This window comes from Scyliorhinus torazame, chromosome 12 (genome assembly GCF_047496885.1).
Source record: "Scyliorhinus torazame isolate Kashiwa2021f chromosome 12, sScyTor2.1, whole genome shotgun sequence".
Classification (NCBI taxonomy): Eukaryota; Metazoa; Chordata; class Chondrichthyes; order Carcharhiniformes; family Scyliorhinidae; genus Scyliorhinus; species Scyliorhinus torazame.
In genome coordinates, this window is record NC_092718.1 from 18,843,033 (window position 1) to 18,867,910 (window position 24,878).

At 49.5% G+C, this 24,878-nt stretch overlaps 1 protein-coding gene across 1 annotated transcript in view; it reads left to right on the forward strand.

Annotated features, from left to right (window-relative positions):
* The window catches only part of LOC140387412 (kelch-like protein 25), a 76,591-nt gene that overhangs the window by 36,795 nt on the left and 14,918 nt on the right, over positions 1–24,878 (forward strand). The window contains exon 2 of the mRNA XM_072470496.1: positions 13,318–15,157. Coding sequence (XP_072326597.1) covers positions 13,331–15,115 — 1,785 coding nt within the window. The 5' untranslated portion in view covers positions 13,318–13,330 and the 3' untranslated portion in view covers positions 15,116–15,157. The remainder of the gene's footprint in view (positions 1–13,317; positions 15,158–24,878) is intronic.

Genomic DNA, 24,878 nt, shown 5'->3' on the forward strand with positions numbered 1-24,878 from the left:
ACTGCTGTGGTTCACCACTGCCTTCTGCAGTATGGCTGACCAGGAAACTCTCCTGCGCTTACCGCCTGCCATTGGAAGGGTTTACAGACCTGTTTGGCCACATTATGAACTCGCCTTCCATGGAGTCATGAAGTTGAAGTTGGAATCAGGAGCTTCTGGCCCAGTGGTAGAGACGCTACCCACTGCATCGTGTGGAAATGCGGAAATTAAAGGGGGTAAGAAGCTGAAAGCCCAATATTCCCACAGTCTGATCCGAGAGGCTGTGCCAAATTTATATCTGAGCTGCCAGGCTGCTGAAAGATGAATGGTCATTTTGGGCAGTGCTATCTGTGGAACAGTATTCCACCAAGGGCCAGTCAGTTAATTGGTGACTAATTTTGGAACTGCTGCTGAATTGACCTGTGTGTTGATTACATAGTGGATCACTGTGACGATCTCTAATTAAAATTACTAAGTTAGTGCTTGAATGTCATGAATGAAGTGTAGCTTATTGTACTGGGTGTTCTGACTTGTCTTTCTACCTGGCATCAGTTCAGTTAATGTGTTGATCCAGGAACAAACATTTGCTTTTATTTTAACTCTTGCCGGTTGTCACTTTGATAAGAAGGCTGGGGATGGGCCAAGGTGGGTGACAAATTGTCAGGTCCTCTGTAAGATGGCCATCAATTTATCATCTTAACATCAATGAAATGAAATGAATGAATATCGCTTATTGTCACGAGTAGGCTTCAATTAAGTTACTGTGAAAAGCCCCTAGTCGTCACATTCCGGCGCCTGTTCGGGGAGGCTGGTACGGGAATTGAACCGTGCTGCTGGCCTGCCTTGCTCGGCTTTAAAAGCCAGCGATTTAGCCCAGTGAGCTAAACCAGCCCCTGCGATGTTGGGGAAGAGCTTACGGTTGGGTTGGGGTGTGGGGTGAAATACTGGAAGTTATTGTGAAATTGCCCAACTAGCCAATGACCATTTCTCATCCCCAGTACCTCATTACCCTGGTATGGATCAAGATATTTGTAAGAAACATTTCGGGAAAGACAGGGCCTCCTTTTGTGCTGTAACTACCCTGATTCTATGCCGTTTAGTTCATCACATCTCATCTGATATGGGTAGTGGGACTCAAAAAGCTTTCAAACATTAGTTCAGAAAGTATTATAAGGCAAGGATGCACTTGATTCTATATTTCAAATAAATGACTCAGTAAATCCACTGCACTGTTAAATCCCTGCCCTGGATTCAAGTCAACAGGGTCTCAACTAGGCTGGTGATAGGACACTAGAATGGACCTTATTGACCCTCAGGCTGGTAAGTGGGTGAGGATAAAACCAGTGTTTTTACTTCTCGTTGCCATGACACTTGTTTGAATTTTCTTTTTTTGTCTTCATTCATGGGATGCGGGCAAGCTGTAAGCGTTTATTCCCCATCCTAATCGCCCTTGAGAAGGTGGTGATGGTGAGCTGCCTTCTTGAATCCCCGGTGTTGTTAGGAAGGGAGTTCCAGGATCTTTACCCAGCGACAGTGAAGGAAAGGTGATATATTTCCAATTCAGGGTAGTGTGTGACTTGGAGGCAAGCTTGCAAGTGGTGTGTTCCCTTGTATTTGGTGTTTAGTAGGTGCGTGTTTGGTAGGTGCGATTGAAGGAGCCTTGGTGAGTTACCGGGTAGCACAAGTGAATAGCACTGTGGCTTCACAACGCCAGGGTCCCAGGTTCGATTCCCCGCTGGGTCAGTCTGTGCGGAGTCTGCATGTTCTCCTCATGTCTGCGTGGGTTTCCTCCGGGTGCTCCGGTTTCCTCCCATAGTCCAAAAATGTGCAGGTTAGGTGAATTGGCCATGATAAAGTTAGGAGGGGTTGTTGGGTTACGGGGATAGGGTGGAAGTGAGGGTTTAACTGGGTCGGTGCAGACTCAATGGGCCAAATGGCCTCCTTCTGCACTGTATATTCTATGTTATTGCAGTATATCTCGTAGATAGTAACACTGCGGTGGAAGGAGTGGACGTTGAAGGTGGTGGATGGGGTGCCAATCAAGTGAGCTGCTTTGTCCTGGATGGTCTTGAGCTTCTTGAATGTATTTGGAGCTGCACTCATCCAGGCAAGGGGCTGGGGGGGTTATTCCAGCATGTTCCTCACCTGTGGCTTGTGAATGGTGGACAAGCTTTGTAGAGTCAGGAGGTGAGTTACACGCCACAGAACTTCCAGCCTTTGACCTGCTCTTGTAGCCACAGTATATGGCTAATCCAGTTCAGTTTCTGGTCAACTGTCACCTCCATCATGTTAATAGTGGGGGATTCAGCAATGGTAATGACATCGAATGTCAAGGGGAAATGGTTGGATTCTCTCTTGATCATGATGGTCGTTGCCTGGCACTTGTGTGGCGTGAGCATTACTTGCCAGCCCAAGCCTGCATATTGTCTTGGTCTAGCTGCATATGGACACGGCCTGCTTCAGTATCTGAGGAGTCACAAATGGTGCTGAAATATCCCCACTTCCTACCTTATACCCCCCCCCCCCCCCCCTTACCACTTGCCATTGGTACAATTTGCAAGTTGATACTCAACTGAACACACCACTCATTATGAACGCACCTTCCTTTGTCATCAAGCCCTAGATTGGGACTCAAACGCAGAGCTTCTGGCTCAGAGGCAGGGTGCTACCCACTGCGCCACAACACCTCTCTCAAAGAAAGAAAGACACGGAAAGATAATGTGGCAACATAGGTCATCGAACCGGCCCCATCCAGACACAATGCAGTCACAGGCATCAATTGCCCATCTCCGAATCATGCAATCCTCTAAAGGCATTAAAAAAACCCCACCTCATTCTCTGTATTTTTTGAGACTATGAGAAACTTTCTCACTGTCTGTTAAGGCAGTGTCCCCGGAGACAACAGTACGTCATGAGTCTTGCTATTCTCATTTACCGCATCCCCCCACCCCCAATTTATACTCGACTGTGAATTTTGCACTCTTGTTTTTACAAAGGCAGCATTATTTGATGGAATAATTTTTCATCAGCCCCTCTTCCTGTCGTGTATTGTCCCACAGAGAATTCAATTCTGGCACTGTGCACTCTGCATATTTCTGTCTGAACCAAAGTTGTAAAATTTGTCTGGCCCTGTCTTGGGAGAAACATAGAAAATAGGAGCAGGAGATCATTCAGCCCCTCGAGCTGCTCCAACATTCATTCTAATCATAGCTGATCATCCAACTCAGCTTGTTCCCCTTTCCCCCCACATATCCTTGGATCCTTTTAGCCCCGAGAGCTATATCTAACTCCTTTTTGAAAACCGCCTTGCGGCCTCAACTGCTTTCTGTGGTGGAGAATTGCACAGGCTCACTACTCGCTGGGTGAAGAAATTTCCTAAGTCCTAAATGGTCTTCCCCGTATCCTCAGACTCCTGATTCTGGGCTCCCCCACCATTGGCAACATCCTGCATCTGAGACCTGTTTGGTCTTGTTAAAATTTTGTAGATTTCAATGAAATCTTATGAACTCCCAAAGAATATAATCATAACGGACTCAATCTCTCCTCATACGTCAGTTCCGCCATCCCAGGAATCGGTCTGGTAGACCTTCACTGCACTCCCTCTAGAGCAAGAACATCTTTCCTCAGATAAGGAGCCCAAAACTGCACTTGATATTATAGGTGTGGTCTCACATGGCCCTGTGTAATTGCAGCAAGACATCCTTGCTCCTGTACTCAAATCCTCTCGTTGTGAACATACCATTTGCCGCCTTTAGTTCCTGCTGCAGCTGAATGCTTCTTTCAGCGACTGGTGTACAAGGGCAGCCAAGTCTCAATTCATGTTCCCCTCTTCCAATGTATAGGTGTTCAGGTAATAATCTGCCTTTGTGTTTTTGTTACCAAAGTGGATAATCTCACATTTATCCACATTATTCTGCATCTGTAATACATTTACTCACGGTCACCACTGACTCAACTTGTCTAAATCACACCGAAGCATCTCTGCATCCTCCTCACAACGCCCCCTCCCACCCATCTTTGTTTCATCTGCAGATTTGGAGATAGTTGCCTCATCTAAATTATTCATATATATTGTGGATAGGTTCTGAGCACTGATCCCTCGCAGCTCCAGGATCCCAGGTTCAATTCCGGCCTCGGATGACTGTCTGTGTGGAGTTTACATTTTCTCCCCTTGTCTGCGTGGGTTTCTTCCGGGTGCACCGTTTTCCTCCCAGTCCAAAGATGTGCAGGTTAGGTAGATTGGCCATGCTAAATTGCCCGAGTGTCCAAAAGGTTAGGTGGGGTTACTGGGTTCCGGGGATAGGATGGAGGTTTGGGCTTGGGTAGAGTGCCCTTTCCAAGGGCCATTGCAGACTTGATGGGCCAAATGGCCTCCTTCTGAACTGTAAATTCTATGATGATTCTAAATGCAACTGAGTTTAGATTTTACCAACTGCTGTGGTGGGTTTTGAACCCATGTCCCCAAATCTTGCCCTGAGCTTCTGGATTACTGGTGTAAGGGATATTAACACAACCACGCCATTTACTCCATGCCTGCTACATTTAGGATTGCCAGCAGTGACTATAGCTCAATTGGCTGGATCGTGATGCAGAGCAAGCTCAACAACACTGGTTCAGTTCCCGTACCGGCTGAGCTTATTCAGAAAGGCCCTGCCTTCTCAACCTTGCCCCCTCACCTGACATTTGGTTAAATCACCACCAGTCAGCTCTCTTTCCCCCCCTCCCCCCTCCCCTCTCAAAGGGGCGGGGGGGGGCGGTTCTGGTCAGCCTCTGGTCATGTATTCCTGGATTCTAAATACATCTGGCTAACTATTGTCTAATGCCAATTCCCCACTTGAACATACCCTCCACCCTGTATACACACACCCATATGACAGACATGCACAGAGGGGAGGGGAGGGTTGAAAACCATAAGTCAAAGGGAAAATAGTCTTTGTTTCAGAGAGAGGAGGAGGGAGAGATCCTTCCCTTGAGTAGCCAAGATTGAAAACCAACCTCCTTGGGTCGCTGGACATCATCCCACTTGGGCAGGATCCAATCATCATCTGATACTGGGCAGAATACGGCATTTTGGCGAATTCATTGGCCACCCAATCAATCGAACCGTGTCCCACCTCATCTCTTGGGTTCCCAAGAACTCTGGTCTTGTTCTCCAAAACGAGCAGCACCATCTGCTATGTTGTAACTTCTTGGTTTACTCATTCTCTCTGATGCTTGACTTAAAAGATATATGTTTATTACGCATCCATGGATGAAAATGGTAACAGAAAAAATAAAGCAAGGGAATCATCAGGCACAATCCTTGCACTACACCTCATCCCATGTGCTTTCATTTTACACGCTAATCTGTTATGTGGGACTTTGCCGAAAGAGTTCAAATAAGCCACATTGACTGGATCCCCCTCATCAGCTCCACTCCTTGAAGAATTCCAGTAGATTCGTCAATCATTATTTCCCTTTTGTAAATTCATGCCGACTCTGTCCGACCAGGTCACTGTTTTCCAAATGCTTTGCTATTAAATCTTCTGTTAAAGGAGGAAGTTATTGGGATGGGATTATGCAATAAAGTACTGGAACGGGAATTGTTTAACCTTTCAAATGTCAGATAAAGTGCAGATTTACGAAGAAAACATTTCCTGTCTTTGGCTTTCGCTGGGAAATTCACTTTGAGTCAGACATTTGGTGGCTCTTGTTGTGTAATGTCCCAAAGAGCAGTAGATGGCTGGAATGTTCTTGGGAAGATCCAGTGCGGAGGGGCTACGCCTGTGAGATCCTAACCGTAAGCATCCAAAAGTTTCCTCCTACCAATTATATCCTGAAGAGGACAAAATATGCATGCAGGCTTAGATCCTCAGACTGGAAGGTTTGGTCACGTACCCACCACATGCCCAATGCATTCCCTCAAGCCAAAAAAAACCATTGTCACCGAGCTCCTCAATGTGCCAGTTTGGCTTGATTGACAAGACACCTGCCTCAGTGAAAAGGGCACCAGGTTAAAGTCCAACAGGTTTGTTTCGATCTCACGATTCACCTGAGGAAGGAGCAGTGCTCCGAAAGCTAGTGACATCGAAACAAACCTGTTGGACTTTAACCTGGTGTTGTAAGACTTCTTACTGTGCTCACCCCAGTCCAACGCCGGCATCTCCACATCAGTGAAAAGGTGCAGTGTTTCAGCTCATTATTTGGAAGCTGATGTTATAAAGTTACACTGACAGATAGCTCATTGTTGGAGGTGTCATCCATTTCATGAGACTTGACATCCCCCCCCCCCCTCCCCCTACCTAGTAGCCCACCACCGCTTCCATACATTCTATCTACCAGGTGCATTGTAGCCATTCATTGAATCTGCTTCACTGACCCCTCTCAGCTCCACAACCAGTAAGGGTTAAGAGGAGCAAGAGCAGGGGAACACCATCACCTCCAACTCACACACCCACCCTTACACTGTATTTTCAATGTTCCTTCATTGTGACTGGGTCAAAATCCCTTCTGGAAGCACCATCACCACAAGAACTAGTGCTTCAAGGCCCACCACCATCTCTGCAGAGTAACTAGGGATGGGTCATAAATATCGGTCTTGTCAGTGTCCCCCACCTCCTGTGAGATCATCTGAAATAACTAGGCCCTGTTTGCATATTCATGTGGACTTTTTTTTTTAAAGCCTCGAAAAATGGTGTTTTTTTTAAGCATATCTTCACACCAACACTGCTTTTTACCATTTGGGAATAGTGCGGGAAGAGGTAGAAGGATTCCTGAGCTGATTATCAGCCCGTTGAACTGCATTGGACAATTCTTCCATGGTCAACAAGCCCTCGCGTTGGACTCAGACCTGGAGCTTTCAATTCAGCGGTAGGGACACTACCATTATGGCTGCAAGACCTCCACAGAGCATTGAGTATGGTAGACAACAATTCTTCCTTAACACATGAACCAGAAAACAAACTGCCCACTCATCTCGCTGCAGTTTTGATATGTTGCTGATGCAGGATTGTTGTGGCATTTTCCTAAATAGTAATCACTGCACCTCAAAGGGTGATTCATTGGGTGAGGCACTTTGAAGCCTCTCCATAAAGTGTCAGGGTGCTAGATAAATAAAAGTATTTTCTTTTTAAATTGAGCTCCAGCTAAGGAACTTGTGAAGTCGGACTTCACTGACGCTGCAAATACACAACATTGCAATCGCCTGGCGTCTCCCGCAAAAGGTTGATATCAAAGGTGGGAGAGTTGTTGAGTTTGTCTAGCCACCAGCTGCAGAGGATCATAGACAGAGACACCTGAATGTGGATGTGAAAGAGAGACACAGCAGCAGCTACCCAAACGTTCACTTGACCACAACAAAAGCAAAATACCGAGGGTGCTGGAAAAGCTCAGCAGGTCTGGCAGCATCTGTGGAGAGAGAAACCGAGTCAACGTTTTGAGTCCGTAGGATGTCTCTTCAGAGATTAAAATGATGGGGCGGATTTTCCGCTCTTGTTTTTGGGGGGATGGGAACGACGGCAGGGGTGGCGAATACTGCGAGAGTCCCAAAACCGCTTTGACGCTGTTGGGATTTCCAGTTGCAATTGTCCATTTCCCCCCTACCTACCAATGAAGTCATGGGAAGCCTGATTTTGATTCCAATTTGAATAGATTTAATCATAGAATTTACAGTGCAGAAGGAGGCCATTCGGCCCATCGAGTCTGCACCGGCTAAGGAAAGAGCACCCTACCCAAGGTCAACACTGCCACCCTATCCCCATACCCAGTAACCCCACCCAACACTAAGGGCAATTTTGGACACTAAGGGCAATTTATCATGGCCAATCCACCTAACCTGCACATCTTTGGACTGTGGGAGGAAACCGGAGCACCCGGAGGAAACCCACGCACACACTGGATGTGCAGACTCCGCACAGACAGTGACCCAAGCCGGAATCGAACCTGGGACCCTGGAGCTGTGAAGCAATTGTGCTATCCACAAGGCTACCGTGCTGCCCCTTTTAAATATTATCAGACCTTTGCTCCTGGTGGTCACCATTGGTAGCATGAAGTCGCATGACCCACCCCTTAACCTCTTTGCTCAAGTGGCTAAAAATATGTCTGAAAAAGCAGTCTTTGGGGGCGGTGGCTTCCATCCCTTTTTGTCCTGCCCGCAGCACCACTCTGCCGAAAATGAGAATTTTTGCCGTTGTATCAGATTGGCGTGAGAAGTCTTAATGACTATCAATTGCGAGCCTATTTGTACTCCATTCCTATCGCGCTGTTTAATACAAGTCATCATCTTCAATTATTTTGCGCTATATGCTGTAAAGCAGACAGGTTTTTAATGCAGACCTCCGGTTGCGGCTATGCTGAGCTAAGTCGCACGTTCGCAGCTCCCGCCAGAAACTGACTTTTGGGCTCTTTTGAGGGGCCCCAGCGGCATTTGTTCAACGGTTCCCAATGTGGGAAGGTGACAGTACGATTTCCCCGGCACTGTATGGATTGGACCAGGAGTGGAGCGGTGAAAAAAGTAATTCTGGTGCAGCGAAATGTGCGAGGGAGGAAAGCCAAGATGGCAGCAGGTGGAGACCAGGCAGCGTGGGCACAGTGGGCGCAAGAGCAGCAGGAGTTTCTCAAGCGCTGCTTCACGGAATTGAAAGCAGAGCTGCTGGAGCTGATGAAAGCTTCGATCGACAGGTCGAGACCCAGAAGGCCCAAGGGGCGGCGATCCGGGAGGTGCGGCAGAAGGCCTCAGAGAATGAGGACGAGATATTGGGCCTGGCGGTGAAGGTGGAGGCGCACAAGGCGCTGCATAAGAAATGACAGAAGTTCGAGGACATGGAGAATCGGTCGAGGAGGAAGAATCTGTGGATTCTGGGTCTCCCGGAGGGAGTGGAGGGGTCGGATGCTGGAGCATATGTGGTCACGATGCTGAACACGTTGATGGGCGCAGGTGCCTTCCCGAGGCCCCTGGAACTGGATGGGGCCCATCGAGTCCTGGCGAGGAGGCCCAGGTCTAACGAGCCGCCGCCAGCGGTATTGGTGTGGTTGCACCGCTTGGTGGACAGGGAGTGTGTCCAAAGATGGGCAAAAAAGGAGCGGAGCAGCAGGTGGGAGAATGCAGAGGTCCTTATATACCAGTACTGGAGCGCGGAGGTGGCCAAGAAAAGGGTCGGGTACAATCGGGCTAAGGCGGCTCTGCACCGGAAGGGGGTGAAATTCGGGATGCTGCAGCCGGCGCGACTGTGGGTCACATTTAAGGACCGGCACCATTACTTCGGGACGCCTGATGAGGCGTGGACCTTTATTCAGGCTGAAAAATTGGACACGGACTGAGGGTTGGTTGTGAGGAGAGGTCGTTTGTTAAAGGAAGGCAGCTGAATACCAATGTGCGGAGGCTCCTTAACGTAATCATGATGCCTACAGTGGAGGGGGAAGCGGAGATAGTGGTGGCGATGGACACGGAGAAGGCCTTTGATAGGGTGGAGTGGGGGTACCTCTGGGAAGTGTTGAGGTTTGGGTTCGGGGAGGGGTTCATTAGTTGGGTCAGGCTACTTTACAAAGCCCCAGTGGCGAGTGTGGCCACGAATTGGAGGAGGTCGGAATACTTTCGGCTGTTCCGGGCACAAGTGCCCCCTATCCCCCTTGCTATTTGCATTGAATATTGAGCCTTTGGCTATGGCTCTAAGGGAGTCCAGGAACTGGAGGGGACTGGTCGGGGGTCGGGGGGACACACCGGGTTTTGTTGTATGCCGATGACCTGTTACTGTATGTGGTAGACCCAGTTGGGGGGGGGGGGGATGCCGGTGGTGATGCCGATCCTCGGAGTTTGGGGACTTTTCCGGGTATAAGCTCAACGTGGGGAAGAGTTAGGGGACCAGGGAAGGGGGATAGACGAGCTTCCACTGAAGAGGGCGGAAAGGAGTTTTCAGTATCTGGGGATCCAGGTGGCCAGGAGCTGGGGGGCCCAACACAAACTCAACTTGACGAGGCTAGTGGAGCAGGAGTTTAAAAGGTGGGATATGCTGCCACTCTCGTTGGCGGGTAGGGTAGTCGGTGAAGATGACGGTGCTCCCGAGGTTCCTCTTTATATTCCAGTGCCACCCCATCCTGATCCCCAAGAGCTTTTTTAAGCGGGTCAGTAGGAGCATCATGGGATTCGTGTGGGCAGAAAAGACCCCGAGGGTGAGAAGGGTGTTTCTGGAGCAGAGTAGGGTTAGCGTTACCTAATCTGTGTGGGTATTACTGGACTGCCAATGTGGCGATGATACGCAAGTGGATAATGGAGGGGAGGGGCCGGCGTTTAAGAGGCTGGAGATGGCGTCCTGTGTGGGCACGAGTCTGGGAGCGCTGGTGACAGCACCGCTGCCGCTGACTAGGTACACCACGAGTCCGGTGGTGGCGGCAACTTTGAAAATTTTGGGGCAGTGGAAACGCCACAGGGGCTTCGGTTTGGTCCCCGATCCGGGAGAACCATCGGTTCGTCCCGGGGAGAATGGATGGAGGGTTCCTGAGCTGGCACAGGGCAGGAATTAGGATGGGGGACATGTTTTTAGATGGGACGTTTGCGAGCCTTGGGGCACTGGAGGAAAAATTTGGGCTCTTTCCCCCCCCCCGGAAATGCCTTCAGGTACATGCAGGTAAGGGCGTTTGTAAGACGGCAGGTGAGGGAGTTCCCGCTGCTTCCAGCACTCAGGATAGGGTGCTCTCGGGGGTGTGGGTTGGAGAGGGCAGGGTCTCGGTGATCTACCAGGAGATGCAGGAGACCTCGGTGGAGGAGCTAAAGGGTAAATGGGAGGAGCTTGGGGAGGAGATAGACGAGGGTATGTGGGCCGACGCCCTGGGTAGGGTTAATTATTCCTCCTCTTGCACCAGGCTTAGCCTGATACAATTTAAGGATCTTCATTGTGCGCATATGACAGGGGCGAGCCTGAGCAGGTTCTTTGGGGTGGAAGGTGCTCGGGGAGCCCAGCAAATCATACCCATATGTTCTGGTGCTGGAGGGGTATTGCGAGGACGATGTCTAAGGTGGTGAACACCCAGGTTAAGCCGAGCTGGAGGTTAGCACTATTTGGAGTAACGGACGAGCCGGGAGTGCAGGAGGCGAAAGAGGCCAGTATTCTTGCCTTTGCGTCCCTGGTAGCTCGGCGGAGGATTCTGCTACAGTGGAAGGATGCGAGGCCCCAGAGCGTGGAAGCCTGGATCAGCGACGTGGCAGGGTTCATTAAATTGGAGAAGGTAAAATTTGCCTTGAGAGGGACTGTGCAAGGGTTCTTCAGGCGGTGGCAACCGTTCCTAGACTTTCTAGCGGGGCGTTAGGAGGTGGTTAGCAGCAGCAGCCCAGAGGGGAGGAGGGGGTGTACTTTGTGTTTTCTACTGTGTTTATTATTGCTTAATGGGGGTGTTGTATATTGGGGGAATTTGTGATGTCGTTGTAAGATGTTTATTATGTGTTCTTTGTTTTTCTGTAAGGGGGGGGTTTGTTGAAAATGTAAAAATTTGAATAAAAATATTTCTTAAAAAAAAAGGTTTTTAATGCAAATTTGAACTTCAAACGGCTAAACATTGCCAAATTCAGAACTCTCGGGCATGTAGAATGTCCTTCCATTTCTGGTTTAGCTGGTTGCCAGCTGGGGCTGGTTTAGCACAGGGCTAAAGAGCTGGCTTTTAAAGCTGACCAAGGCAAGCCAGCAGCACGGTTCAATTCCCATACCAGCCTCCCCGAACAGGCGCCGGAATGTGGCAACTAGGGCTTTTCACAGTAACTTCATTTCAAGCCTTCTTGTGACAATAAGAGATTGTAATTTCATTTTTATGAAATTTCCAGAAAGGTCAGGATAGCTTCGTCGGCATGTTCCATTCTGATAAGTTACCTCCGACCTTTCTTGAGGACACGAATCCTCTTTTGACAGGGACGCTATTTTAGCGGTCTGTCTTGTGATTCTGTTTGGATCAAAGTTAGACATGTGGTGGACTGGGAGTCCAAAAATGAAACCGCATCCAGAAGGAGAAAAGCTGTTCAAGGATTCTGATGGAACTCTTCAAAGAAATCTAAAGTTCTCTCATGCTTCAAATTTCTTTCTAATCTTTCTCAATCACACCACCTGGCTCGAAAGTGCTAACTCATATTAAGCATGGATCAATAGCTATCAGCATGGCCAAGACGAACTGAGATAGGGTGCACCGGCAGGTTATTCAGTTGTGACGCACACCACACACTGGTCTCTTCTGCCTGTATCTGATGTCCACATGTATGTCTGTCAGTAAGGCCTCCAACACTTTGGCTAGGTGTTGAATGAAGAGTGGCATGGTGGCTTAGGGGTTAGTACTGCTGCCTCAGTGCCAGGGACCCGGGTTCAATTCCGGCCTGGGGTGACTGCCCGTGTGGAGTTCGCACTTTATCCCCATGTCTGCGTGGGTTTCCTCTGGGTGCACAGTTTTCCTCCCAGTCCAAAGATGTGCAGGTTAGGTGGATTGGCCATGCTAAATTGTCAGTGTACAAGAGACTAGGTGGGGTTACTGGGTTCCAGGGATAGGGTGGAGGTTTGGGCTTGGCTAGGGTGCTCTTTCCAAGGGCCATTGCAGACTTGATGGGCCAAATGGCCTCCTTCTGAACTGTAAATGTTCTAAATACAACTGAGTTTAGATTCTACCAACTGCTGTGGTGGGTTTTGAACCCATGTCACCAAATCTTACCCTGAACTTCTGGAATACCACACCATTGACCCCATGCCTGCTACATTTAGGATTGCCAGCAGTGACTATAGCTCAATTGGCTGGATTGTGATGCAGAGCAAGGTCAACAATACGGGTTCAGTTCCTGTACTGGCTGAGCTTAATCAGGAAGGCCCTGCCTTCTCAACCTTGCCCCCTCATCTGACGTTTGGTTAAATCACCACCAGTCAGCACCCCTCCCCCCCAAAGGGGCTGGGGGGGGGGGGGGGGGGGGGGGGTGGTTCTGGTCAGCCTCTGGTCATGTATTCCTGGAGGTTTCATCGCATGAGTTGCACCCACGCTCCAGACATTTGTTGGCCACCTGCAATGCACGCACCCCAACATCAATTGGCAAGCAAAGACTCATTGCCCCAATTGATTGATGCTTGACTGCCTCCGCCCCCACCCAACACACCATTTTAAAATCTGTTGAAGAGAATAGATCAAAGAAAATTACTTTTTTAAAAATTTGATATCCCGATGATTTTTCTCCAGGGTTGTGCACACACCAATCCGAGCCATGTCCCATGAAAGAATGAAGAAGAAACATGTTTTAGGATTTCCCAAAGACCGTTGTTGTATTCTTGCTCCTGCTGACTTTCGGTGAGATATATAACCTAATGAAACCCTAAAGCATGTGTCCTTTTGTTTTGTGTTTTGCAGAGTAATCCTGACCATGTCGGTGAGCGAGCATGAGACCGGCAGGAACCGGGGCAGCAGCGGCGTCTCCTCCAGCAGCAACATCTCCCTGTTCCACAAGGCTTCCCACCCGGAGAGTGTCCTGGCCCAGCTCGACAGCCTGCGGAGGCAGCGCCTCTTCACCGACGTGACCCTGTGGGCCGGCCGGCGCTCCTTCCTGTGCCACCGGGTGGTGCTGGCCGCCTGCAGCCGCTACTTCGAGGCCATGTTCAGCGGCGGGCTGCGGGAGAGCAGCGAGCGGGAGGTGGACCTGCGAGACAGCGTGCACCCCGAGGCGCTGGAGCTGCTGCTCGACTACGCCTACTCGGCGCGGCTGGCCATCAGCGAGGAGAACGCCGAGCGGCTGCTGCAGGCCGGCGACATGCTCCAGTTCCCCGACATCCGCGAGGCGGCCGCCGCCTTCCTGGAGAAGCGGCTGCGGCCCTCCAACTGCCTGGGCCTGCTGCTCCTCTCCGACGCGCACCAGTGCCGCCGCCTCCGCCAGCAGGCCCGGGCCGCCTGCCTGGCCCACTTCGAGCAGCTGGCGGCCGGCCGGGCCGAGGAGCTGTGCGGCCTGCCCGCCGCCACGCTGGCCGAGCTGCTGGCCTGCGACGAGCTGGAGGCCGAGGACGAGCGCACGGTGCACCGGGCCGTCCTGCGCTGGGTGCGGCACGACCCGGCCGGGCGGCGGGGCTGCCTGGCCGGCCTGCTGCGCCACGTGCGCCTGGCCTTGCTGCCCGCCGCCTACCTGGAGGAGTGGGCCGCGGCCGAGCACTGGCTGCGGGACGACCCGCTCAGCCGGCGGCTGGTGGAGGAGGCCCGCCGTTGCCAGGCAGCAGGGCCGCCGGCGGAGAACCCGACCCTGGCGCGGCCGCGGCGGGCCGGCCACACGCTGCTGATCCTGGGCGGCCGGACCTTCCTGTGCGACCAGGTGTACGAGTTGGACCGGGGGGAGGGGCGCATCGTGGCCAAGGCCACGCTGCCCAGCCCGCGCAAGGAGTTCAGCGCCTGCGCGCTGGGCCGCCGCGTCTACGTCAGCGGGGGGCGGGGCCCGGAGAACGGGGTCTCGCGAGACGTCTGGGTCTATGACGCGGCGGCCGGCGATTGGTCCAAAGTGGCGCCAATGCTGGTCGCCCGCTTCGGCCACGGCTCCGCGGAGCTGAGGGGTGGCGTGTTCGCGCTGGGCGGCCACGGGGCCTGCCCGCCCGCCTCGCCCTCCGCCTGTCTCACCCAGGTGGAGCGCTACCAGCCGTCCACCAACGTCTGGGCCATGGTGGCCCCGCTGCCCCACGGCGTCAGCAACGCCGCTGTGGTGAGCGCCCAGCGCCGGCTCTACGTCTTCGGCGGCACCGCCGCCGCCGCGGCCGGCCCCCCCCAGGCCGAGCGGCTGGCCCGGGTGCAGCGGTACGAGCCGTTGGAGGACCGCTGGGCCGTGCCCGCCGCCTGCCCGCACCCCTGGCGCTACACTGCCGCCGCCGCCCTCGGCAGCCAGATCTTCATCATGGGCGGCGACACCGAGTTCACGGCGGCCTCGGCCTACCGCTTCGACTGCGACACCAATCAGTGGACGCGGGTGGGCGACATGACGGCCAAGCGCATGAGCTGCCACGCCGTGGCCTCCGGCAACAAGCTCTACGTGGTGGGCGGCTACTTCGGAACCCAGCGCTGCAAGAGCCTGGACTGCTACGACCCGAGCTCGGACACCTGGAACAGCGTCACCACAGTGCCCTACTCCCTCATCCCCACCGCCTTTGTCAGCACCTGGAAGCAATTTCCCGCCTGACTTTCATCGACTTGACATCGAGTGGAAGGAAGGGAGAGCTCGGTGGGTATCCGGCAGAAAGGGCATGAAATAAAATGAAGCATTTGCATGGTTGAAAAAATATAGACATGTCGCCAAAGCTTTTCATTCTGCACTCATCAGGTCGAATACAAGAATGCCAAATTTCAAACAATTGCAATTTGTTCCACTACAGGAGAAAATGGTGCTGATTGGTTCACAAGTCAACTCTGATTGGCTGAGGTATTGCCATGAGCAATTGATCAGCCCCCTTTTCTTCGGTCGTAGAACAAATTGTGATTGTTTGAAGTTTGGCATTCTCGTATTTGGCCTGATGAGTACAAGATGAAAAACTTCGACAATATTCAAGCTCTGTACTACCAATTGACTAGCATTTCCACATTGCCGTTTGAAACCACGAGATACAAAGAAGATAGGAGCAGGAGGAAGCCTTTTGAGCCTGCTCTGCCATTTATCACGATCATGGGTGATCATCCAACTCAATAGCCTAACCCTGGTTTCTCCCCATAGTCCTTGATCCCATGCGCTCAATGTCCAAATGAAATGAAAATGGCTTATTGTCATGCGTAGGCTTCATATGAAGTTACTGTGAAAAGCCCCTAGTCGCCACATTCCGGCGCCTGTTCGGGGAGGCTGGTACGGGAAAGCGCTTAACAGCCTGTTTGTTGGTTGAAACGCAGCCAATTTTTTTTCAATAAGGTCTTAAATTTGTAATATTAGACATAGGAGCAGAATTAGGCCACTCGACCCATCGAGTATACTCCGCCATTCAATCATGGCTGATATTTTCTCATCCCCATTCTCCTGCCTTTTCCCCATAACCCCTGATCCCCTTATGTTAACTAACAGACAACCTCTTTCTGTGATGTTCAGTGTGGAATATATAGTAGGCAGGCACCAGAGATAACTCATCTTTTTTAGAAGAATGAGGTATGATCTCATAGAAACCGATAAAATTCCAATGGGACTAGATGCTGGAAGGAGGTTCCCGATGGTGGAGGAGCCCAGAACCAGGGGTCACAGTCTAAGGATACGGGGTAAACCATTTTGGTTGAAATAAGGAGAAATGTTACCACCCGAGTGATAAGCCCGTGGAATTCACTACCACAGAAGCAGTTGAGGCCAAAACATTGTGAGTGGGGTTCTCCGACGCTGGAATCAGGAAAGGCGATTGGGTGGAGAATCGGCTTTGACGCCAAAATAGTGGTCAGCGCCGGTGCCTCGCCAGTGGCTTCAGTGCTCTACTCTGCACGTACAGTAAACATGGTTTGCATATCTGACCCGGCATTCTCCGGGGCCTCCGTGATTCTCTGCCTCCACTGGGGGAATTACTGATGGCGAGGAACACTTGTGCTTTTAAACATCGTGAAACAGGCGGTGTCGCTGATGAGGGGATACAGAATGTGTCCAACATCGCCATAGTGTGCTGACAGTTGTGCCGCTGGGGGGGGGGGGGGGGGGCGGGGACCTCTGCCATGGCTGGGTGGCGTAGTGGGGGCCGACCAGGGGGTGGGCCATGGGGCCAGGATGGACAGGCACAGAACACCATTGCTGCAGGCAGCCATGCAGCTACGCACGCCGCTGACTGCCCACTGCGAATATGGGTTCCCACCCAGGTTGTTCTATTACAGAGATTTATATATATATATATTACTCATTTGCATTGCCGAGTTGTATTTAACTTGATAAATAATCAAAGTCCTCCAGTTGATGACATTATTTATTGAGTAACAAAATAATATACTTGTGAGTTCTTTTACTTCAATATATTGACTAGTAATATAATTAACTAAGATTAGATTAAATTAGCAATTAATATAATACACAACTCTGAACTGGTCACGTGTATCCTCTAGCTGCAATACGCACACACGGACTAAGAAAGAGCGGGAAACTCCTTATATAGTTCCTGTTAGTGTTGCCACCTAGTGATCATCTGACTGCACATTAACTAATCATGTATTAACACATACAGAGATAACTACACAGGTTAGGTGGATTGGCCACTCTAAATTGCCCTTTGTGTCCAAAAAAAAAGGTTAGCTGAGGTCACCGGATTACAGGGGTAGGGTGGCCTTATGTAGGGTCCTCTTTCCAAGAGCCAGTGCAGACCCAGATGGGTTGAATGGCCTCCTTCTGCACTGTAAATTCTATGATCTAGTTGAATAAAGTACTGCTCTCTGACTGGAGGAATTCCTCTTTGTCTCAGTCCTAAATAATCAACCCCATAGCCTGAGAATGTGCTCACGTGTTCTAGATTCCCCAACCAGGGGAAACATTCTCTTGGTTTCTATCCTGTCAAGCCCCTTCAGTCTGCCTCGAGGGAAATTAAGGATGGACAATAAATGTCGATTATTCCAGTGATGCTCACATCCTCTGAATGAATAAACAGAACCCATAAAAGCCATCTGTCTGAGACAGCCTGGGAACTCTCATTCAAAAAATTATTGCTCCAACACGATGAAATTCCCTCATTGCCTGACTGGAGCGCAAGTCTAGATTTTTGTCCTCAAGTCTTTGGAAGGGGACCTGCACCCACAAACTTCTGTCTCTTGTGAGAATGCCACCCACTGATCCTTGGCTGACACCAATACTCTATGGCATCCTCCTTCAATGTGCTGTCGCCCATATCTATCTTCATTTCCTCCCTCCATAATTTTCATGCATCTCCTGAAGATGCTGACTTTAAAAAAAACAGTACAGGCACCGGTACATTACCCAAGAGGCCAGTCTTAATGTGATTCTTTACCAGACATCGTCAGCATGACATTCAACCGTGTGGAAGGACATTACAATTGAAGCCTGTGAATTTTAAGCACAGTCTCAGGACTACCAGTGGTGCCTTCCATGGACGAATATCATGTTGACGCAGGGAGAACAGCCAGTTGAATAAAGTACTAAGGACTGCTGTTGTTGCTCATTGATCAGGAGAGAAAATTGGAAAAATAAAACTGAATGCTGAAACTTTTCTATGTTTTGATTAGAAAGTTTGCATCACGTGTAATTTTACAGCACTACAGGTGAACATTTAGCCAAACAAGTGTTTATAATCCATACAGGAGTCCAATTCAAGATTCTCTTAAGATGAACCTACAGGTTCAGTAGGCAGTTGGGAAGGCAAATACAATGTTTGCATTCATGTCGAGAGGGCTAGAATACAAGAGCAGGGATGTACTTCTGAGGCTGTATAAGGCTGTGGTCAGACCCCATTTGGAGTATTGTGAGTGGTTTTGGGTCCCATATCTAAGGAAGGATGTGCTGGCCTTGGAAAGGCCAGAGGAGGCTCACAAGAATGATCCCTGGAATGAAGAGCTTGTTATATGAGGAGCATTTGGGGACTCCGGGTCTGTACTCGTTGAAGGATGAGGGGGGGATTCATTGAAGCTTACTGAGAGGCCTGGATAGAGTGGACGTGGAAAGGATGTTTCTACTTGTAGGAAAAACTAGAACCTGAGGGCACAGCCTCAGACTGAAGGAATGTTGCTTTAAAACTGAGAAAAAGAAGAATTTTTTCAGCCAGAGGGTGGTGTATCTGTGGAAATCTTTGCCACAGAAGGCTGTGGAGGCCAAATCACTGAGTGTCTTTAAGACAGCGATAGATAGGTTCTTGATCAAGGGTTCTGAACAGAAGGCAGGAGAATGGGGATGAGAAACATATCAGCCATGATTGAATGGCGGAGCAGACTCGAGGGCTGAATGGCTTAATTTTGCTCCTATGACTTATGGTCTTATAACCTCACAATCATATTTTAATCCCTCACCAATGTGTCCTATTCCTCTGTTGGTCAACACCAGAGTTCTCACCACTCTGGGGGGAGGGGGGGTGGTTAGAAGAATTTCTCCTGAGTTCTTTCAATTTATTGTGTCTCTTATATTTCTGACGCTGGGTGGGACTGCACTTATCTGGTTTTATTATTTATTTTATCATGAGCAAAACTCACCTGCAATGGCTTCTCACTTCTGTGTCATCATCTGTGTCCTCGAAAGGATCTATCCTCAGCCCCCGCCCTTTTCCCATCCACTTTTGCCTCCTGGTGACATCTGAAATCATGGTGAAAATCATCTGAAATCACAGTAACTTCTTTGCAGTGTTAATGTAAGCCTACTTGTGACATTAATAAAGATTATTATTATTATCAGGCTGCTTATCCAACATCCAATATTGATGAGCAGAAATTTCCTCTAGTTAGTTATGGGGCAGTCAAAAGTCTGTGTTGCAACAAACTCTTACTTGAGTATTGCTGAAAAAAAATTTTTTTTTTGCCGAAGTTCACTTTGCACTCATCCGGACAATTCCCAAGACTACCAAATGCAAGGAAAAGCAGCACATTTGTACTATATGAGAGTACTGATTGGTTGACAAGTGGACTCTGATTGGTAGAGGTGTTGACATGGAGAATGCACCAGTTGATGGTGACTGACAGTTAAGTGTCATGCATTGTTTGAAATTTAAGCCCAGCAGCTTGACTCTGTTTGGTCAAGGCATTGCCCTGAGGAATGAACCATTGAATGGGTGTCACTTATTCATTTTGTTTAGCTGAAACAGGCCAATGTGTGTACATATTCTTTCTGTCTGCACATACCTAGCATCACACTGATGCTAAAATTCATATACCGCATGACTCATTTGTGTGATAGATCGTCTTTTTGATTTGACTGCAGCAGCCTGTTAGTGGAGAATGTCACTCCTGTGGGTGCTGCATAGAAGCAGCATTAAATGGTCAGCTCCACCTGTTGCCCAAATGTTTGAGACACCTTGCCCTTCCAAGGTAATCTGCGGCACACTGGGCCACTTTTCATGTCCGAAGGTGGCAGGCTAGGTTGTTTGTGAGTTTGCAAACAGTGGGAAATGATCTGATCAGGTAGTCATCCCACAGGATACCTTTGATGCAACCCTATTTCAGCATAAGAACTAGGAGCAGGAGTAGGCCATCTGGCCCTTCGAGCCTGCTCCCCCAGTCAATGAGATCATGGCTGATCTTTTGTGAAGTCAGCTCCATTTTCCCGCCCGAACACCGTAACCCTTAATCCCTTTATTCTTCAGAAAACTATCTATCTTTATCTTGAAAACATTCAATGAAGGAGCCTCAACTGCTGCACTGGGCAGGGAATTCCATAAATTCACAACCCTTTGGGTTCCTCCTGAGCTCAGTCCTAAATCTACTTCCCCTTATTTTGAGGCTATGCCCGCTAGTCCTGCTTTCACCCGCCAGTGGAAACAATCTCCCCGCATCTATCCTATCCCCTTCACAATTTTATATTTTTCAATAAGATCTCCCCCGCATCCTTCTAAATTCTAACGAGTACAGTCCCAGTGTACTCAACCTCTCATAATCCAACCCCCTCAATTCTGGGATTAACCTAGTGAATCTCCTCTACACACCCTCCAGCACCAGTGCATCCTTTCTCAGGTAAGGAGACCAAAACTGAACACAATATTCCAGGTGTTGCCTCACTAACACCTTGTACACTTGCAGCATAACCTCCCTAGTCTTAAACTCCATCCCTCTAGCAATGAAGGACAACACTCCATTTGCCTTCTTAATCGCCTATTGCACCTGTAAACCAACTTTTTGCGACTCATGCACTGGGACACCCAGTTCCCTCTTCACAGCAGCATGTTTTAATATTTCTCACCCTCCATCTGTACATTAAATTCCACCATATTATGATCACTCCTTCCGAGAGGATCCCTAACTATGAGATCATTAATCAATCCTGTCTCATTACACAGGACAAGATCTAGAATCATTTGTTCCCTCGTAGGTTCCATTAGATACTATTCTAGGAAACTATTGAGGATACATTCTATAAACTCCTCAAGGTTGCCTTGACCGACCTTGTTTAACCAATCGACATGTAAGTTAAAATCCTCCATGATAACTGCTGTACCATTTCTACATGCATCAGTTATTTCTTTGTTGCCCGTCCCACCGTAATGTTACTATTTGGTGGCCTACAGACTACTACTATCAGTGACTTTTTCGTCTTACTATTCCTGATTTCCACCCAAATGGATTCAATCTTATCCTCCATAGCACCGATGTCATTCCTCACTACTGCCTGGATGTCATTTCCCTTACCATCCACTCTGTCCTTCCGAATTGTTTGATACCCGTGGATATTTAACTCCCAGTAGTGACCATACTTTAACCATGTTTCAGTAATGGCCATTAAATCATAGTCATTCACGATGATTTGCACCATCAACGCATTAACCTTATTCCGAATACTATGAGCATTCAGGTAAAGTACCCTTATGTTGGCTTTTATATCTCCATTTTGAATCTTAACACCTCTATCAGTAACCTCTCCTAAGTTATTTTTCCTTTTAACTTTTCTCCTAATTTTCCTTATCGTTGAACCCATATCTTCATGTAATAACCTGCTGCTTTGCTTTCTATTTATGTTTTTACTTCCCGTTTTATTCCTTTTAGTATTACTGGGCCTATTCACTGAGCTCACCTCAGTCACTGCACCCTTTACTGTATGCAAAACAATATTTTTTACTGTACCTCGGTACATGTGACAAATCCAATCCACCTCCCTTCCTGTCCCCATATCCCTTTAACATGTTTTTAAAATCAGAAGGTTTCTCTTGAAACCATTCTTTATATCTTTATTAATATATCTTTAAGGATATCGTTATTACTATACTAATAATGGACACCTCAAGATGTGAGGGTACAGTACAAACTGTATTTTGTTTCCTTCTTATTAGTACAGTTTATTTTTGTCCTCCAGGCTGTGCATCACTCGAGGCAAAAGAATATCATTTTGCCATGGTTTGACTTTGCGTCGCGAACTTGACGGAGGAAAGACAGTAGGGTCGCTTCAGAGCTTGAGTTGCTGGTGAACATTCACAAGAACTCAAATAATTGATGCTTCCAGAACAAAGCAGCCGCTAGATTGATGCCCCATCCGCCACCTTAAACATTCACTCCCTCCACCACCAACGCATAGTGGCAGTAGTGTGTCCCATCTACAAATTGTTCCGCAGCAACTCACTAAGCCTTCAGCTCACCTTCCAAACCTGCAATATCTCCCTTCCAGAAGGTCAAGGGCAGCAGATCCATGGGAATGGATTGTTGAATGGCTAGTCGACACGGGAGGGGGGCAGTTAGCCCCCTAGTGAGGCTGATCACGTGGAACGTGAGAGGCCTGAACGGACCGATAAAAAGGGCCCGAGTGCTCGCGCATTTGAAAGGACTAAGGGCAGACGTGGTTATGCTCCAAGCGACGCACCTAAAGGTGGCGGACCAAGTTAGGTTAAGGAAAGGATGGGTGGGACAGGTGTTCCACTCAGGACTAGACACAAAGAACAGAGGGGTGGCCATTTTGGTGGGGAAACGGGTAGCATTTGAAGCAAAGAACATCGTAGCAGATAGCAGAGGTAGATATGTAATGGTGAGTGGCAGGCTGGAGGGAATGGAGGTCGTGTTGGTTAATGTGTATGCCCCAAACTGGGACGATGCGGGATTTATGAGATGGATGCTGGGGCGTATACCGGACCTGGAGGTAGGAAACTTGATTTTAGGAGGGGACTTTAATACGGTGCTGGACCCGGGGCTAGATAGATCCAGCTCAAGGACCGGAAGAAGGCCGGCAGCGGCCAAGGTACTTAAGGGGTTTATGGACCAAATGGGGGGGAGTGGATCCATGGCGATTTCTTAGACCTAGGGCTAGGGAGTTCTCCTTTTTCTCCCATGTCCATAAAGTGTACTCCCGGATAGATTTTCTTGTTTTGGGAAGGTTGTTGATCTCCAGGGTGGAAGAAGCTGAGTACTCAGCCATAGCGGTTTCGGACCATGCCCCACATTGGGTGGACCTGGAATTAGGAGAGGAAAGGGAGCAGAGAACACTCTGGCGATTAGATGTGGGATTGATGGCGGATGAGGGAGTGTGTGCAAGAGTGCGGGGGTGTATTGAGAGATACCTGGAGGTCAATGACGACGACGAGGTCCCTGTGGGAGTTGTATGGGAAGCACTAAAAGCGGTGGTCAGAGGAGAGCTGATCTCCATTGGGGCCCACAAAAGGAAAACAGAGGCCAAGGAAAGGGAAAGATTACTGGGGGAGATTTTAAGGGTGGATAGGGAATTTGCAGAGACCCCGGAGGAGGAACTGTACAGGGAGAGGAGACGACTCCAGACGGAGTTTGACCTTCTGACCACCAGAAAGGCGGAGGTACTGTGGAGGAAGGCACAGGGGAGGAGGTATGAGTATGGGGAAAAGGCTAGTCGCCTGTTGGCTCATCAATTGCGAAAGAGGAAAGGTAAATGAGGTGTTCAAGACCTTTTATGAGGGACTGTATAGGTCTCAACCCCCAGAGGGAGAGGAGGGGATGTGGCAGTTCCTGGACCAATTGAGGTTCCCGAAAGTGGAGGAGCAGGAGGTGGTAGGCCTGGGGGCACCGATTGGGGTGGACGAGGTTATTAAGGGACTGGGAAGTATGCAAGCAGGGAAGGCCCCGGGACCAGACGGGTTCCCGGTGGAATATTACAGAAAATATGTGGACTTGTTGGCCCCGTTGATGGTGAGGACGTTCAATGAGGCCAGGGAAGGGGGGACTCTACCCCCGACGATGTCGGAGGCGACGATATCGCTAATTTTGAAGAGGGATAAAGATGCATTGCAGTGCGGGTCCTGTAGACCTATTTCATTATTGAACGTGGACGCCAAATTGTTGGCAAAGGTACTGGCATCGAGGATAGAGGACTGTGTCCCGGGGGTGGTGCACGAAGACCAGACAGGGTTCGTAAAAGGGAGACAACTGAATGTTGACGTGTGACGACTATTAGGGGTGATAATGATGCCCCCAGTGGAGGGGGAGGCAGAGATAATGGCAGCAATGGACGCAGAGAAGGCATTTGATAGGGTGGAGTGGGAGTATCTATGGGAAGTGTTAAGGAGGTTTGGGTTCGGGAACGGGTTTATTAGCTGGGTTAGACTTCTTTATGGGGCTCCAACGGCAAGTGTAGTTACGGGTCGACAAAGATCGGAGTATTTCCGACTATATAGGGGAACAAGACAGGGATGCCCGCTGTCTCCATTGTTGTTCGCGTTGGCAATTGAACCTCTGGCCATGGCGTTGAGAGACTCCAGGAAATGGAGAGGGGTGATTAGAGGGGGAGAAGAACACCGAGTCTTGTTATACGCAGATGACCTATTGTTATACGTGTCGGACCCAGCGGGGGGGGGATGATAGAGGTTATGCGAATGTTGAGGGAGTTCGGGGATTTCTCGGGGTATAGGCTAAACATGGGGAAGAGTGAATTATTTGTGATACATCCAGGGGACCAGAGTAGAGAGATAGAAGGCTTGCCTCTAAGGAAAGTGGAAAGAAACTTCCGATACCTGGGGATTCAGATCGCTAGGAGCTGGGGAACCTTGCACAGACTTAATCTGACACGGCTGGTAGAACAAATGGAGGAGGACTTCAAGAGGTGGGACATGCAGCCTCTGTCGCTGGCGGGCAGGGTGCAAGCAATTAAGATGATGGTCCTCCCGAGGTTCTTATTTGTATTTCAATGTCTCCCTATACTAATCACTAAGACCTTTTTTAATAAAATAGACAGGAGCATAACGAGCTTCGTGTGGGCAGGGAAAGTTCCGAGAGTAAGGAGGGGGTTCCTTCAGCGCAGTAGGGACAGAGGAGGATTGGCACTACCGAATTTGGGCGATTACTATTGGGCCGCCAATGTGGCAATGATACGTAAATGGATGATGGAGGGTGAGGGAGCGGCG